Consider the following 12932-nt stretch of genomic DNA (forward strand, 5'->3'; position numbering starts at 1 on the left):
CAGGTGTGGCCTACTGCATTTGGGTAAAATTTGCTTTACATAGCCTGTCTATACATTGTTGTATTCCCACTTTTGGTGATTGAACAAGGCAGAATTTGAGCCAAAGGAGTTTCTTGAAATTGAAGTAACCTATTCACGGTTAGCTAAACTTGATAAACAGGAACTGAGTAAAGTGACTGAGTATTTGAAGTTAAAGGTTTTAGAGGAGGTTAAGAAGCCACAACTCATATTGATCATTTTGATTAACTGCAATTCAGTGAACAAGAACATGACTGCAGGAGAAAGAAAAAGCACAAGAAAATGAACGACAGGAAAAAGAGAAAGAGAGGGAGCATGAAAAGATGAAGCTTGACTTGGAAAAAGCTAGGCTGGTTTTAGATAAGAGGCGTCAGGAACAACAAAATATTTTGATATCCGTAAGTTTCCTTCTGGTGCCAAGGTTTGACCCTGAGAAAGTAGAATTTATTTTTTGAAATGTTTGAAAAAGTCGCAACGCAGCGAGGTTGGCCTAAAGAGGAATGGGTAAATCTGATTCAAGGGTCCCTAACAGGCAAAGCTCAGAAAACTAATGTTGCTTATTCAACCCAGTCTCACGGCAGTTAGTGTAAATGTCACGTTATTTTTAATCTATTGATACGTGTTCACGGTGACGTTTTTCTCATTTTTGATGTGGTAGCCAGCATGAAATACCCTACGGGGAAAGGACGCCTCACACGCCGGGAAAAGGATGTCTCAATTGCTGGGAGGCGGCCGCCGGGAGACGGCCGCGGGGGACGTGCAACAATAATGGGCCGGGAGACGGCCAAAAAGGATGCCCCATATGCCAGGAGGCGGCCACGTGACAATAACGGGATGGCGTAGGTTGGGTTTGGGAAAAAAACTACAGGGAAAGGGCGCCTCACATGCCGGGAGACGGCCGCTGGGGACACGGGACAATAACAGGGCGGTTGTGATTAGGAAGACTACGGTAAACAAAACGCCACACGCGGGATGCGATCCCCGCTCGCCTGGGTGAAAGTCCTGTGTTGTTTGGACACGCGACAATAACGGGGCAGTTGTGATTAGGAAGACTACGGGGAAACAAAACGCCACATGTGTTGTTTTACCCATCCACCACCCCGACCAACCTCCCTACGCGGATTTCCGGCTCTTTATACTACTCCCTACCATTTTCGTGCTGTGACCACGAAATATGCTTCCCATTGAAATACATTACTTCACATTTTCGTGCTGGCCACCACGTAAAAAACAAGAAAAACGTCCCCGTGAACACGTATCAATAGATTAAAAATAACGTGATATTTACACAAACTGCCGTGAGACCGGGCTGGCTTATTATGATAAGGTGCGACAGGCAGTTCTAAAAGCCTACAAGCTAGCCCCGGAGGCAAATAGACTGTGATTTAGAAAAAGTACAACTCAGTCAAAACCACGTAGACTTTGCACGTCAACAAGAGGTAGATTTTGATCAACGCCTTCAAGGAGCTGCGTGAGCTGATGGTTCTAGAACAGTTTAGGCAGAGCCTGCCTGAGGTCATGCAGACCTATTTGAATGATTTAGATGCTAAAACTGTGTCTAAAGCTGCTGAAGCAGCTGCTAACTATGTCCTCATTCTTAAAGATTATTGGCATGACAAACCCAGTGGTCAGGTTAAAAAGATAGGAGACTTTGAAAAACACCCATGTGATATAAAAGACATAATTTGATTATTGTTGACAACTTGGTCACATCAAGTCTCGCTGTCCTGCTCTCCAGAGAGAAAAACGTCTTGGGAGAGAGAGAGGGTTGTCGTTCTGTACCTTGCAGTCTTATTGGTTTAAACCCTGTTCACAAACAAGTGAAAGCTGTCCATAAAGCTGACTTGGAAGTGTTTGATTGTATCCTGTCTAGCGGCATGGTTGCAGTTGAGGAAGGGGTAGCTGAGACACCAGATAAAGTCCTTAGAGACACAGCATCAGATCCGTCAGTTATGGTATCAGGCACTATTGACACATTGATTGCAGCACATAAACAGGATCCCATGTTGAATCCTCTGGGAGAGACAGATTGTACTGATTAAGGGAGAGTGAAAACCTAGCTGAGGGAGTTTACCTCAAAGATCATGTGCTTATGAGGAAGTGGAGACCTCCTACTCTATCCGCTACTGACGAGTGGAGTGGGCATGACCAGGTCATTGTGCCTCAGGGTTTTTGAGAGGAGGGTCATGCAAGTGAGCTGCCTGTGGCGTGCACTGCTATGGGGCAGATCTTAGGAGAGGATAGTGGAGAAGCGGCAGCTGTTGGGTTCCGTCTGAGGAACTCTGAAGCCTTAGTCACAGGATGGTCAGATAGCACATGTACCATCAGAGTGGCCATCGGAGGGAGAAGCATGTGACCAGCACCCGCTATGGTTGCAAGAGACTGAGCTCCAGCACCCACCTCCGTATTTCACTAAATAATCAGGTCTATTACTTTTTCTTCAACGACAAATAATTTTGTCTGTTATCACAGTGACTCTGTGAAATGCCTGCAGGCACGAAAAAGCGGGTCTAGTTGTTGCCTGGGCTATTTGCTCGTTCAGAGAAATTTGCTAGCGGCTAATGGAGTGGTGGCTAGCGGAGCAACTGATGTGAACACATTCTAATAAGGAGGAATTAATCGACCGGGTCTTGGAGAAGCAACTAAGTGTGCTTACATCAGTGATCTACAGCGCAGTGAAGAGAGTGCTGGCCGAAATTAATGCCTCACGGCAACACATCGGGGCAGAACCTGAGATGCAGGAAGTCATGGTATGTGAACCGGACCAATCTGACTGCGTCACATTTACGATCCAGCGGCTTCGGATGCCGACGTGTTCATCTGCCACGCTGCCCTGGGAGCGACCCACGGAGGGAGAGAGTTCGCCTTCGCTGCAGCTGTGGAGCCGGGTGTTTTCTGGCTGGAATTAGAAGAGGAGGAGGACGCACTATATGCACGGATCAGCCTGCACCGCGAGGAACCAGAGGGCGGTGGTGGGACTTTGCGTTCGATGCCGGGGCTGCGACTGGAGGACTCAGCACCTATGGACTAACAGTATTTGGGCCACTGTATTGAGTTTGACTGGAGGACGCTGTGTGTAAGTTTTGGATCCAACCGTTGAAGGGACATCTAACCAGACTGTAAGAAACGAGGAATGCTGGCTACTCAGTCTACAATCTATACTTTTGAGGACACTTAATCGGGCTGAAAAAAAGGGAATATGATGAATCCTGAGGATGCGCTATGTAAGTTTTGTAACTAAGCTTTAAAGGGACACTTAACCAGACTGAAAATACACGATAAATGCTGGCTGGTCAGTTTACAGTCTATGTTTGTTAACATTTAAGCTAGACTGAAAGAACATGAGGGATACGGTCTGCTCATAGTTTGCTTATTGTTCCAACTAGATTGGTCTGTTTTTCAGATAGCTTAGTCCAGAAATAGTTTGAAGGTGTTTATAATATTGTTCATGTTTAACATAAGAATTCACTAGACCTGTTTCAATTAACCTGTGACTTAATACAGGAGGTGTAGTTTTGAGCTGGAGTTTTGCGCAAACTGCATTTGATGTGGTCACGCATCTTACAAATAGAGGAGGGAGTCTGCGGTCTCAGAGGGTTAGGGGAATTATTTTACTTTTTATGCTTTTGTCACACCTTGCTCAGAGCTAACAGTTCACACTTTGCTACAGATTTATCAGCAAAATCCGGTAGGGTACTCGAGACACGTATGCATGTAAATTTTGAAGATGGCTGAGCTTTAATTCCTTTCAGTTAACATCAGGGGGCTAAACGGGCCGATCAAACAAGCTAAATTCCTGGACTATTTAAGAAGGAAAAACATAGACGTGGCGCTTATACAGGAGTCACATTCACGTAAAAGAGCTATAAATCATCTACAAAATAAATACTTTAAGGTTGCTGCCTCATCTAGTGACAACACCAAAACCAAGGGCTCCATTGTGTTGCTGTCACGGAAATGCACACTCACCGTAGACAAAAGCAGTAAAGACTTATCAGGCAGGAAATCTTATATATGTACCACGATAAGGAGTAGGAAAATAGCCTTTGTTTCGGTATATGCACCGGCTACATATGATGAAAGTTTTTTCCCACGCCTAACCAATGAATTGCTCTCTCTCAACGAATATTCACTAATAGGGGAAGACATGAATGCAGTACTAGATTTAAATCAAGATAGATTAGGGGTCAATCACACAAAAGCCCAAAAATGCATATCGGACATCTTTAAAACAGTTGTGGAATCCCACCATCTTACAGATATATGGAGGATGCACAATCCTACTAGCAAGGATTACACCTTCTTTTCCACACGCCACCTCACCCACTCCCGCATTGATTATATGTTGCGCTCCAGTGAGCTTAAGACGATGTTTCACACGATAGCAATAGAACCAGCAATTCTGTCTGATCACAATGCGCTGATAATCACATTCTGTTGTGATATGTTAGGAGAAAGATCTAGGAGATGGCAATTTAATAATTCCGTTCTCCAGAACACAGCTTTTGATACAGAATTTAGAACCAAACTGGCTGAATTTATATCAATTAACACCGACTCAGTTTATGACCCTGTATATACATGGCAAGCAATTAAAGGATTTATTAGAGATTTTACATCCTCCTTCACGGTCAATTTGAAGAGGAAAAGAGAGGCAAGGATAGCGGAGTTGGAAGAATGCTGTAAATCGTTAGAGCAATCTCTTAAGACTTGTTTTTCTAAATCTACACAAACTCTTTTAGTCACAAGTCGAACAGAGCTGAATGATCTGCTAAGAAGGAGAGCTGAGTTCATAATGCACAGAGTGAGGCAAAATTACTATTTTAATGGCTGTAAACCAAGCAAATTGCTTGCTCTGAAATTAAAACAAAGCGAATCCAGAGCTACTCTCAACAGCATCCGCACAGATCGAGGTATCTCAACAAATCCTTAGGATATCAGCGCCGCTTTTCAATCCTTTTACTCAAAGTTGTATGAGTCCTCCTGCAACCCAGATCCGACACGTTCCTAAAAGAACTAAACTTGCCTCTTCTCAACCCAGAAGAGGCAGAAGAACTGGGTCAACCGATAACCTTAGGGGAACTTAAATCAGCATTAAAAACAGTTAAAAAAGGGAAAACACCAGGGTTGGATGGAACTTGTTCGACAGTATTTTGACATATTAGGACCTACCATTTTACAAGCTTTAACTTCAGCCATAGAGAAGGGTACTTTGGGTCCACCAAAAAAACAACACAGCGCTGATTTCCGTTATGCCAAAGAAGGGTAAAGATCCTACGGATTGCTCAAATTACAGGCCCATCAGCCTCATCGGGACTGATATTAAGCTTTATTCCAAAGTCCTGGCTCTCCGCTTAGAGCGCTTTATCAAGAAGCTAGTCCACCCTGACCAATCAGGTTTTATACCCAAGCGTCATGCTGCAGACAATATACGTAGACTATTTCATGTAATAGAAGAAGCCAAAAAACCTTTCAACAACGGCAGCAGTTTTATCAGTGGACGTGGAAAAGGCTTTCGACCGCCTAGAGTGGAACTACTTGTGGCAAGTAATGGAGAGGCTTGGTTTGGGGGCCAAATTCATTGACATGGTGTGTACTTTATATGCAAATCCCACGGCCATAGCCTCAACCAATGGATTGCACTCTCAGCCGTTTCCCATTAAGCAGGGCTCGCGACAGGATGTCCGCTATTCCCCATGCTATTCATAATCTCTCTTGAAACGTTAGCCCAAGTCATAAGGCAAAATAAAATCTGCAATATCCAGATTAAATCCAGTAGCAGCTCAATATCATTATTTGCAGACAATACTTTGTTGTACATTGCTGATGTTGAGGAGTCTATTCCAAAAATTCTTAAGAATTTCAACGAATTTGGCTCAATCTCCGGCTATAAAATTAACTGGAATAAATCTAATCTTTTATTGAACAACAGGCATGTGGCATCAACCATTAGTGTTACAATACCAACCCAAAGCAAAATTACATATTTGCGCATTACCATACACGCATCCCTACAGCAAGTTGTCCAGGAGAACTATGAAACTATATTAAGTAGTATTCAAAGGGATCTGGCCAATTGGTCTGCGCTGCCGGCATCACTACGGTCCAGGATTGCTGTTGTTAAAATGAACATGGTTCCTCATGTGAATTTCTTAAGTAAAATGATCTCCTTACCCCCACCGATAAATTTATGGAAGAAACTTGATACCTTAATTCATCAATATATTTGGAAAAATAAACAACCTAGGCTAAAATACTCTACCCTGCAACGTACCTCAAACACGGGAGGCTTGGCCCTCCCCAACCTTAAAGTGTACTACAGAGGCTTTCAGCTACGGGCCCTGTGGATGGACCCCTCATCTATAGTCCCATGGAGAGAAATAGAGCAAAACCTCACTGGAAGTCTAAGACTGCAAGACCTTGCCTTTACAGGTGTCTGTCCAAAAAAGTGTATGCTAGCCTATGGCCCTATTATCACCAACACATTGACTAACTTTAAACAGGTGCAGGAGCAACTATTCTACATCAACAAGTGGCATTTGAACATCCCAATTTGGCACAATACACACTTAATGTCTGATAACAAACCCTTTGCTTGTACGCAGTGGAGTGACAGAGGCATTTATACTGTAAACCAGTTATTCAATGAAAAAGGTATGTTGAGTTTTGAAGACCTAAGAGCTAGTTTTGAGGTCCCCAGGACATCTTTCTTCTAATATCTGATTTGATAGGATATTGACTTCCTACTGACCCAATTGTTTTGTTACTTAATGACGACTCTAAATTACACCTGCTTGGGAGACAGAGGAAAGTTTGGCTAGCTGGCTCAACCGCAACCAAGAAAATGATAGCTCAGCGCTGGCTCCCCCCCCCCCCCATTCGTGTGTATAAAACAGTGGTTGGCGTATTTTCTAGACATAGTTATGCTTGAGCTCTCTACAGCAAGGATTAACAAAGCCAAGTCATCGACTGTAGACGTATGGAAAACCGCAGCATCACAAGTATCAGTCCTAATGACCTCACCATCAGAAGAAATAGAGGAGAGTGACTAGGCAAGGTGTGATTTCTGTTTTTGTTTATTTGTTTTTGTTTTCCTCGAGACCGTAGAGGGTGGGGGGTGGGAGAGGGTTTTTTGTTCTTGTTCAATTGTATTTGTATGTTCTGTATGTTCTAAATAATAATAAAAAAAAAACACAATAAAAAATTGATCTAAAAAAAGAGTGGCCATCGGAGGTTAACGTTTTGAAAGCTGATTTCTCCCCTCCTATCCAGGATGTCCCAGGGGCCACAACTTTAGCTGTCCATGATGTGGATGTAGGCCATTCTATCCCAGTTGAGCAACCTCCACATAGGCTAACTCCCTTTAGGCTGAAGATCTTGAGGATGGAGTTGGCTTATGTGCTTCTCATTGGAGCCTTAAGTGTTGGATATGTGTGGTTTCTACTGGACATTTGTTCCTGACTTTGCTGCCGTCACTGAGCCATGAACTAATCTCCTTAAGAAAGATGCTATGTTTTGATCATGTTTTTGGAGGTTGAAGGCTATATTAGCATGTGAACCGTTTTTACTTGCAACCAACTTCGAGGCACCGTTCAAACTTGCTGAGGATGCCTGTGCAAGCAGATGCAGCTGGACTAGATAGACCAGTCACTTATTACTTGAAAAAGCAAACTAAACATCAGAAGGCTTATTTGACTATTGAGAAGGAAGCTTTGGGTCTCGTTTTGGCTGTTAAGCACTTTGAGATGTACCTATCTCACTAAGGCCAAGAGGTGGAGGTCTATACAGACCAGGAGTATATCTGTGATTTTCTGGTTAACTGCTGCACACTGCTCTTGTAGTGTTTCTTTCCCAAGAGGAAAATTAGATTTTGATAATTCTGTTATCATTGCAGGTTTTATCAAATTTAGAAAATAAGTATGTGTAAGCAAGATTATGTAAAAATGTTGGTGTGGGAATTTTAGCAAAACTTTAGAGAAAGTGAAAACAAGAAAAAAACATACAAAATTGTGTGGATGTCACATATTGTCTATGTTTTTCTATGTTTTTTCTCCTATGGGGGAGGGAGGTTATGTTTTAGTCTGTGTCAGCTAATAGTGTGTAGTTAAGATGATGGACAGGGCCAGACTGTCACGTCACATGACGGGGCGTGTTGGTTGATCTGATTTAACCCAGGCATTGCAAGTGTGTGACATATGAGACTACACGGAGAATACTTTTGAAGACAAAGACTCGGAAAGACTATTCTTGTTTCCCACAACACAACTTTTGTAAATACACCTTATAAATCCTGAACTATACAACATGGAGAGCAGGCTTTATATAGTCCCAACGCCGACGAAGGAGAAGAGGCGGAACAGTGAATTCAGAACAGTGCCCACCCGATGGCAGGAGAGACCGACGACAGCAGGCCTGGCTCCAGAACACAAAATTAAACAGGTGAGTCAGTTTAACACAGCACAACCCCCTCTTAGGTAGGAAAGTATACACTCATCCAGGCCAGTTTAGGTCTCACTCAGAAAAAGGAGACAGAATCAGAATCAGAAAAGCTTTATTGCCAAGTACGTTTTTAACTCATACAAAGAATTTGTTTTGGTGTTGTAGGTGCATGTCACACATTCTCTAAAATAAGAGATTAAACAGAACAAAACAATATAAGTATAAATATATATATATATATATACATACAGTATGTATTACAAAAAAGAGAATACAAATTTAAAAAGTGCAGTACAGCAGATAGAGTACAGTGGCATGTAGAGCCAGAGGTGGAGTGTGGAGAGAGTCAGGGTGGGTTTCCGAGCCTTGTTGATAAGGCTAGTGGCGAAGGGGAAAAAAATGTTCTTGTGGCGTGTGGTTTTGGTCCTGATGGACCTCAGCCTCCTGCCAGAGGGGAGTGACTCAAAGAGTTTGTTGCCGGGTGGGAGAGGTCAGCCAAAATCTTTCCAGCACGCTTCAGAGTCCTGGTGGCGTAAAGGTCCTGGAGCGGCGACAGATTGCAGCCAATCACCTTCTCAGCTGACCGAATGACACACTGCAGTTTTGTCTTGTCCTTCGCTGTGCTAGCAGAATACCAGATGGTGATGGAGGATGTGAGGATGGACTCGATGATGGCTGTGCACCATCATTGTCTTTGGCAGGTTGAATTTCTTCAGCTGCCGCAGGAAGTACATCCTCTGTTGTGCTTTCTTGACGAGGGAGCTGATGTTCAGCTCCCACTTGAGGTCCTGGGAGATGATAGTTCCCTGGAAGCGGAAAGACTCCACAGTGTCAATTGTGGAGTCAGGGGAAGTCATGTTACCGGCTAAGCTAGCCTTTAGTAGCTGTGTGTCTTTGTTATACGATCCCAGGGTAGCTTAGCATGGTAACACAAGGAACACTTTAGTAAAACACATCCAAGTTTCCAGTTGTGCGCAGAAGAGTGCTCTGTGCTCATAACAGTCATGGACATGTCACGGAATTCATGGGAGTCTTAGTTTTACTTATTTCCTTTTTATAATAAAATCCACATCAGATTCACAGTGATGCACTAAACTGTTTAAACATCAGATATTAATTATGGTGCATCATAAAGTACTGCAACTATTATTACTACTATTAATATAACATACAATAACCAATACAGGTTGTTAGTGTTACTTTAATTGAACTGCCTCTGACATAATAGTAAAACAGTGAAACAGGCATGACCTTAGAATTGGATAAAAGAAAAAAAAAGAAGCTTTGTGTTACCTGGTCAAACATAACATTTCTAAAGTCTTCGAGGGCCCAGTCATATGATTATGCAACACAGAAACACAAGCCTGTACAGCGCTCCATACCGTGTTGCTGGGTCAGGGATTTAAACAATGGGGGCCCACTGACTGTAGGGTTTGGTCGGGTATAAAAGCAAGGGTTAAAGCAAACAGGACAGCAGTGTAGCAGTAGCATCAGCAGCAGCTCATCTACAAGTATGACCACCACTGACATGAGCATGGGCAAGGTAAGCTCCAGGATCATTTCACAAAATAAATCACATCTGTTGTAGTTTAAACATAATATACAGTAGACTTGCTAGATACAATTATGTCCATTTTACTGTCAAGTCTAAACTAATGCATCACTTGTGTTTAGATCATCTTCTACGAGGACAGGAACTTCCAGGGTCGTTCCTATGAGTGCATGAGCGACTGCGCTGACATGTCCTCCTACCTGAGCAGGTGCCACTCCTGCAGGGTGGAGAGCGGCTGCTTCATGGTCTACGACCGTCCCAACTACATGGGAAACCAGTACTTCATGAGGAGGGGAGAGTACGCTGATTACATGAGCATGATGGGAATGAGAGAGAGCATCAGGTCTTGCCGTATGATCCCCATGGTAGGTATAAAACAGCATCAGTCATATGGATTCTACTACGGGTGACAACCAGCACAAAACTTGATATTAAGACATTTTTATTTTCTCTACACAAAAAAACAGCACAGAGGCCAGTTCAGGATGAGGATCTACGAGAGGGAGAACTTCGGTGGTCAGAGTTACGAGCTGATGGACGACTGTGACAACATCATGGACCGTTACCGTATGAACGACTGCCAGTCCTGCCACGTGATGGACGGCCACTGGCTGATGTATGAGCAGCCCAATTACAGAGGCAGGATGATGTACATGAGACCCGGAGAGTACAGGAGCTTCAGGGACATGGGCATGAGTGGCATGAGGTGGATGAGCATGAGGCGCATCATGGACATGTGCTAGACATTTTCATTTTAAAATAAAAAATGAAAAATAAAACAAAAAAACTTGAGCTTGTGGCTTTTTTCCTTATGTCTACAAAAAAAGTTTCATTTTATGCACACAACAGACTGAATAAACAATGAGGATCAAACTATAAAGAGGTGTCCAAACAAAGCATCTTCACAACATTACAGAAGATTTTCCTGGCATTTTTCCCCTGAATAATCATGAAAAGAATAAAAAATAAATGATATCACAGACACAACACATTGTTAAAACATAATCACACAAACATTGAAGAGTAATTACATTTTTTTTTTTTTAAATCCTTTGCATACAGATATTCTGCAACAGAAAATAAAAAAAAAACATTTGTTAACATAAATCACAATTAAGCTAAACGGAAAGAAATGGTAAAAGTATAAATGCAATTACAAATTATTAATTTTGAGTAACTGCTGTGGAATACGTTGTATAGATACTCTGTCTTTCTTTTCCATATGAGATAAAATATTTCTGAGATTATGATCGATGTGACACCTTGTCGTATGACCTCATCTATAGCAGCAGTAGTCAGCCCTGGTATTAATTAATATTCACTACTATTATTTATTATTATTATTATTATTATTACATTTTCATTTATTTAACCAGGTAAAAGATATAACTGGCCAAGAAGGCAACATAAAATACAATTAATACAATACAAACAGCAGGTTACATGACATAACGAGTATAAACAATATTACATGTCATTTAGCTGACGCTTTTATCCAAAGCGACTTCCAACCCTGGAGGTGCAAACTCCAGAAGTAGTAAGTGCAAGTACATTAGCTTTAAATAAGCAAAACTACAAAGAGCCATATGAAAGTGCAGCTTTAAGAATATATATATATATATATATATATATATATATATATATATATATATATATATATATATATAGAGAGAGAGAGAGAGAGAGAGAGAATATATGTATAGAGAAAAGAGGAGGGGACTCAGGACTGATCCCTGAGGAACCCCAGTTTTGAGTGGGCAAGGTTTTGAGATAGATCCTCTCCAAGTTACCCGGTAGGTTCAGTCTGCCAGGTAAGATATGAGCAAGCAGAGCCTGAGACACGCAGATCCTTGAGTGTCGAAATGAGGATCTGGTGGTTCACTGTGTCAAAGGCAGCAGAAAGGTCCAGAAGGATGACGACGGAAGAGAGTGAGGTTGCTTTAGCAATGTGAAGCTGCTCAGTGACAGCAAGGAGGGCAGTTTCTGTTGAGTGGCCAGCCTTGAAGCCAGACTGGTGGGGATCGAGAAGTTTGTTCTGGTGGAGATAAGTAGAGAGTTGATTATAAATGGCACGCTAGCAAACCAACACAGTACAGAAAATAAGCAGCAGAAACGTCAGATAGGTCAGACCACCGTGTTTAATGTTAACGTTAACGTTACAAATGAACTACTGTAATTATGAAAACAGCTAATAACATCAGGTAGATGTTGTTGTGTGTGTGCACCTGGCACAAAATTAACACAAGTCAAATGCTGATAAAATATGCAAGTGGCTGGTAGATTTGCTTCACTCAACAGCCAAAACAACAATGGTAATCTGTTGAGTGGAACTTTCACTACCCATGATTAGGCCGGTGGACAAAAAAGTAAATTTTGCAACATACAAATGTACGGAGCACTTCTGGTGACATTGGTGGTAAAAATATTATTACATTATTAATGTGCGGCCATGAGTTATTATTCTGTGGCCACAAGATAATTAAGGCGTGGCCAAGCATTATTAAGTCGTGGGAACAAGATAATTGATGTCATGGCCATTAAATAATCATCTCCAATCATCTGGAAAGACTTATTGCACCTTAGGTGCTTGCAAACATGGACAGGTTTGAATTAATTTCGTATTTGAAATTTGATGCAGTAATGTTACTTACTGTTGACTCAACCACAGCTTAGGAAAACTATTTAATTGCTGCACACTCCCCCTACATCTGTGTCACCCCTCTTTCTTTCCATCAGGGCACTGGCTATGAAAGTTAAGAGTAATGCTTTCTGACAACCATTAGCAGCCCAAAAAACAGATGGTAAATAAATGATATGGTTACTGCAGTCCAAATTCAAAATACAGAAGAGCGTCGTCTCCTCCGTCCCCTCCTCCCCGGCGTCGAAGTTCACAGGAGTTGCCAGGTGTTGAGAACGCTAAATC

General features: G+C 42.2%; 1 protein-coding gene across 2 annotated transcripts; it reads left to right on the forward strand.

Annotated features, from left to right (window-relative positions):
* Positions 1–8157: 8157 nt before the first annotated feature.
* LOC144525614 (gamma-crystallin M3-like) lies at positions 8158–10752 on the forward strand. 2 transcript variants are annotated; one of them, XM_078262595.1, is made up of 3 exons: positions 8158–8169; positions 10132–10374; positions 10477–10752. In XM_078262595.1, exons 1-3 carry the CDS (start codon positions 8158–8160, stop codon positions 10750–10752), a joined length of 531 nt encoding a protein of 176 aa, XP_078118721.1. The 2 variants fall into 2 exon arrangements, with proteins under 2 accessions (XP_078118721.1, XP_078118720.1); XM_078262594.1 differs by lacking the exon at positions 8158–8169 and adding an exon at positions 9971–10000.
* Positions 10753–12932: the final 2180 nt, after the last annotated feature.

Source organism: Sander vitreus, chromosome 11 (assembly GCF_031162955.1).
Source record: "Sander vitreus isolate 19-12246 chromosome 11, sanVit1, whole genome shotgun sequence".
NCBI lineage: Eukaryota > Metazoa > Chordata > Actinopteri > Perciformes > Percidae > Sander > Sander vitreus.

Coding starts and splice junctions, on each gene's coding strand:
- LOC144525614 (XM_078262594.1), top strand. CDS start 9,971: ATGACCACCACTGACATGAGCATGGGCAAG. Junction 10,001..10,131: donor CTGACATGAGCATGGGCAAG/GTAAGCTCCAGG, acceptor ACTTGTGTTTAG/ATCATCTTCTACGAGGACAG. Junction 10,375..10,476: donor CTTGCCGTATGATCCCCATG/GTAGGTATAAAA, acceptor ACAAAAAAACAG/CACAGAGGCCAGTTCAGGAT.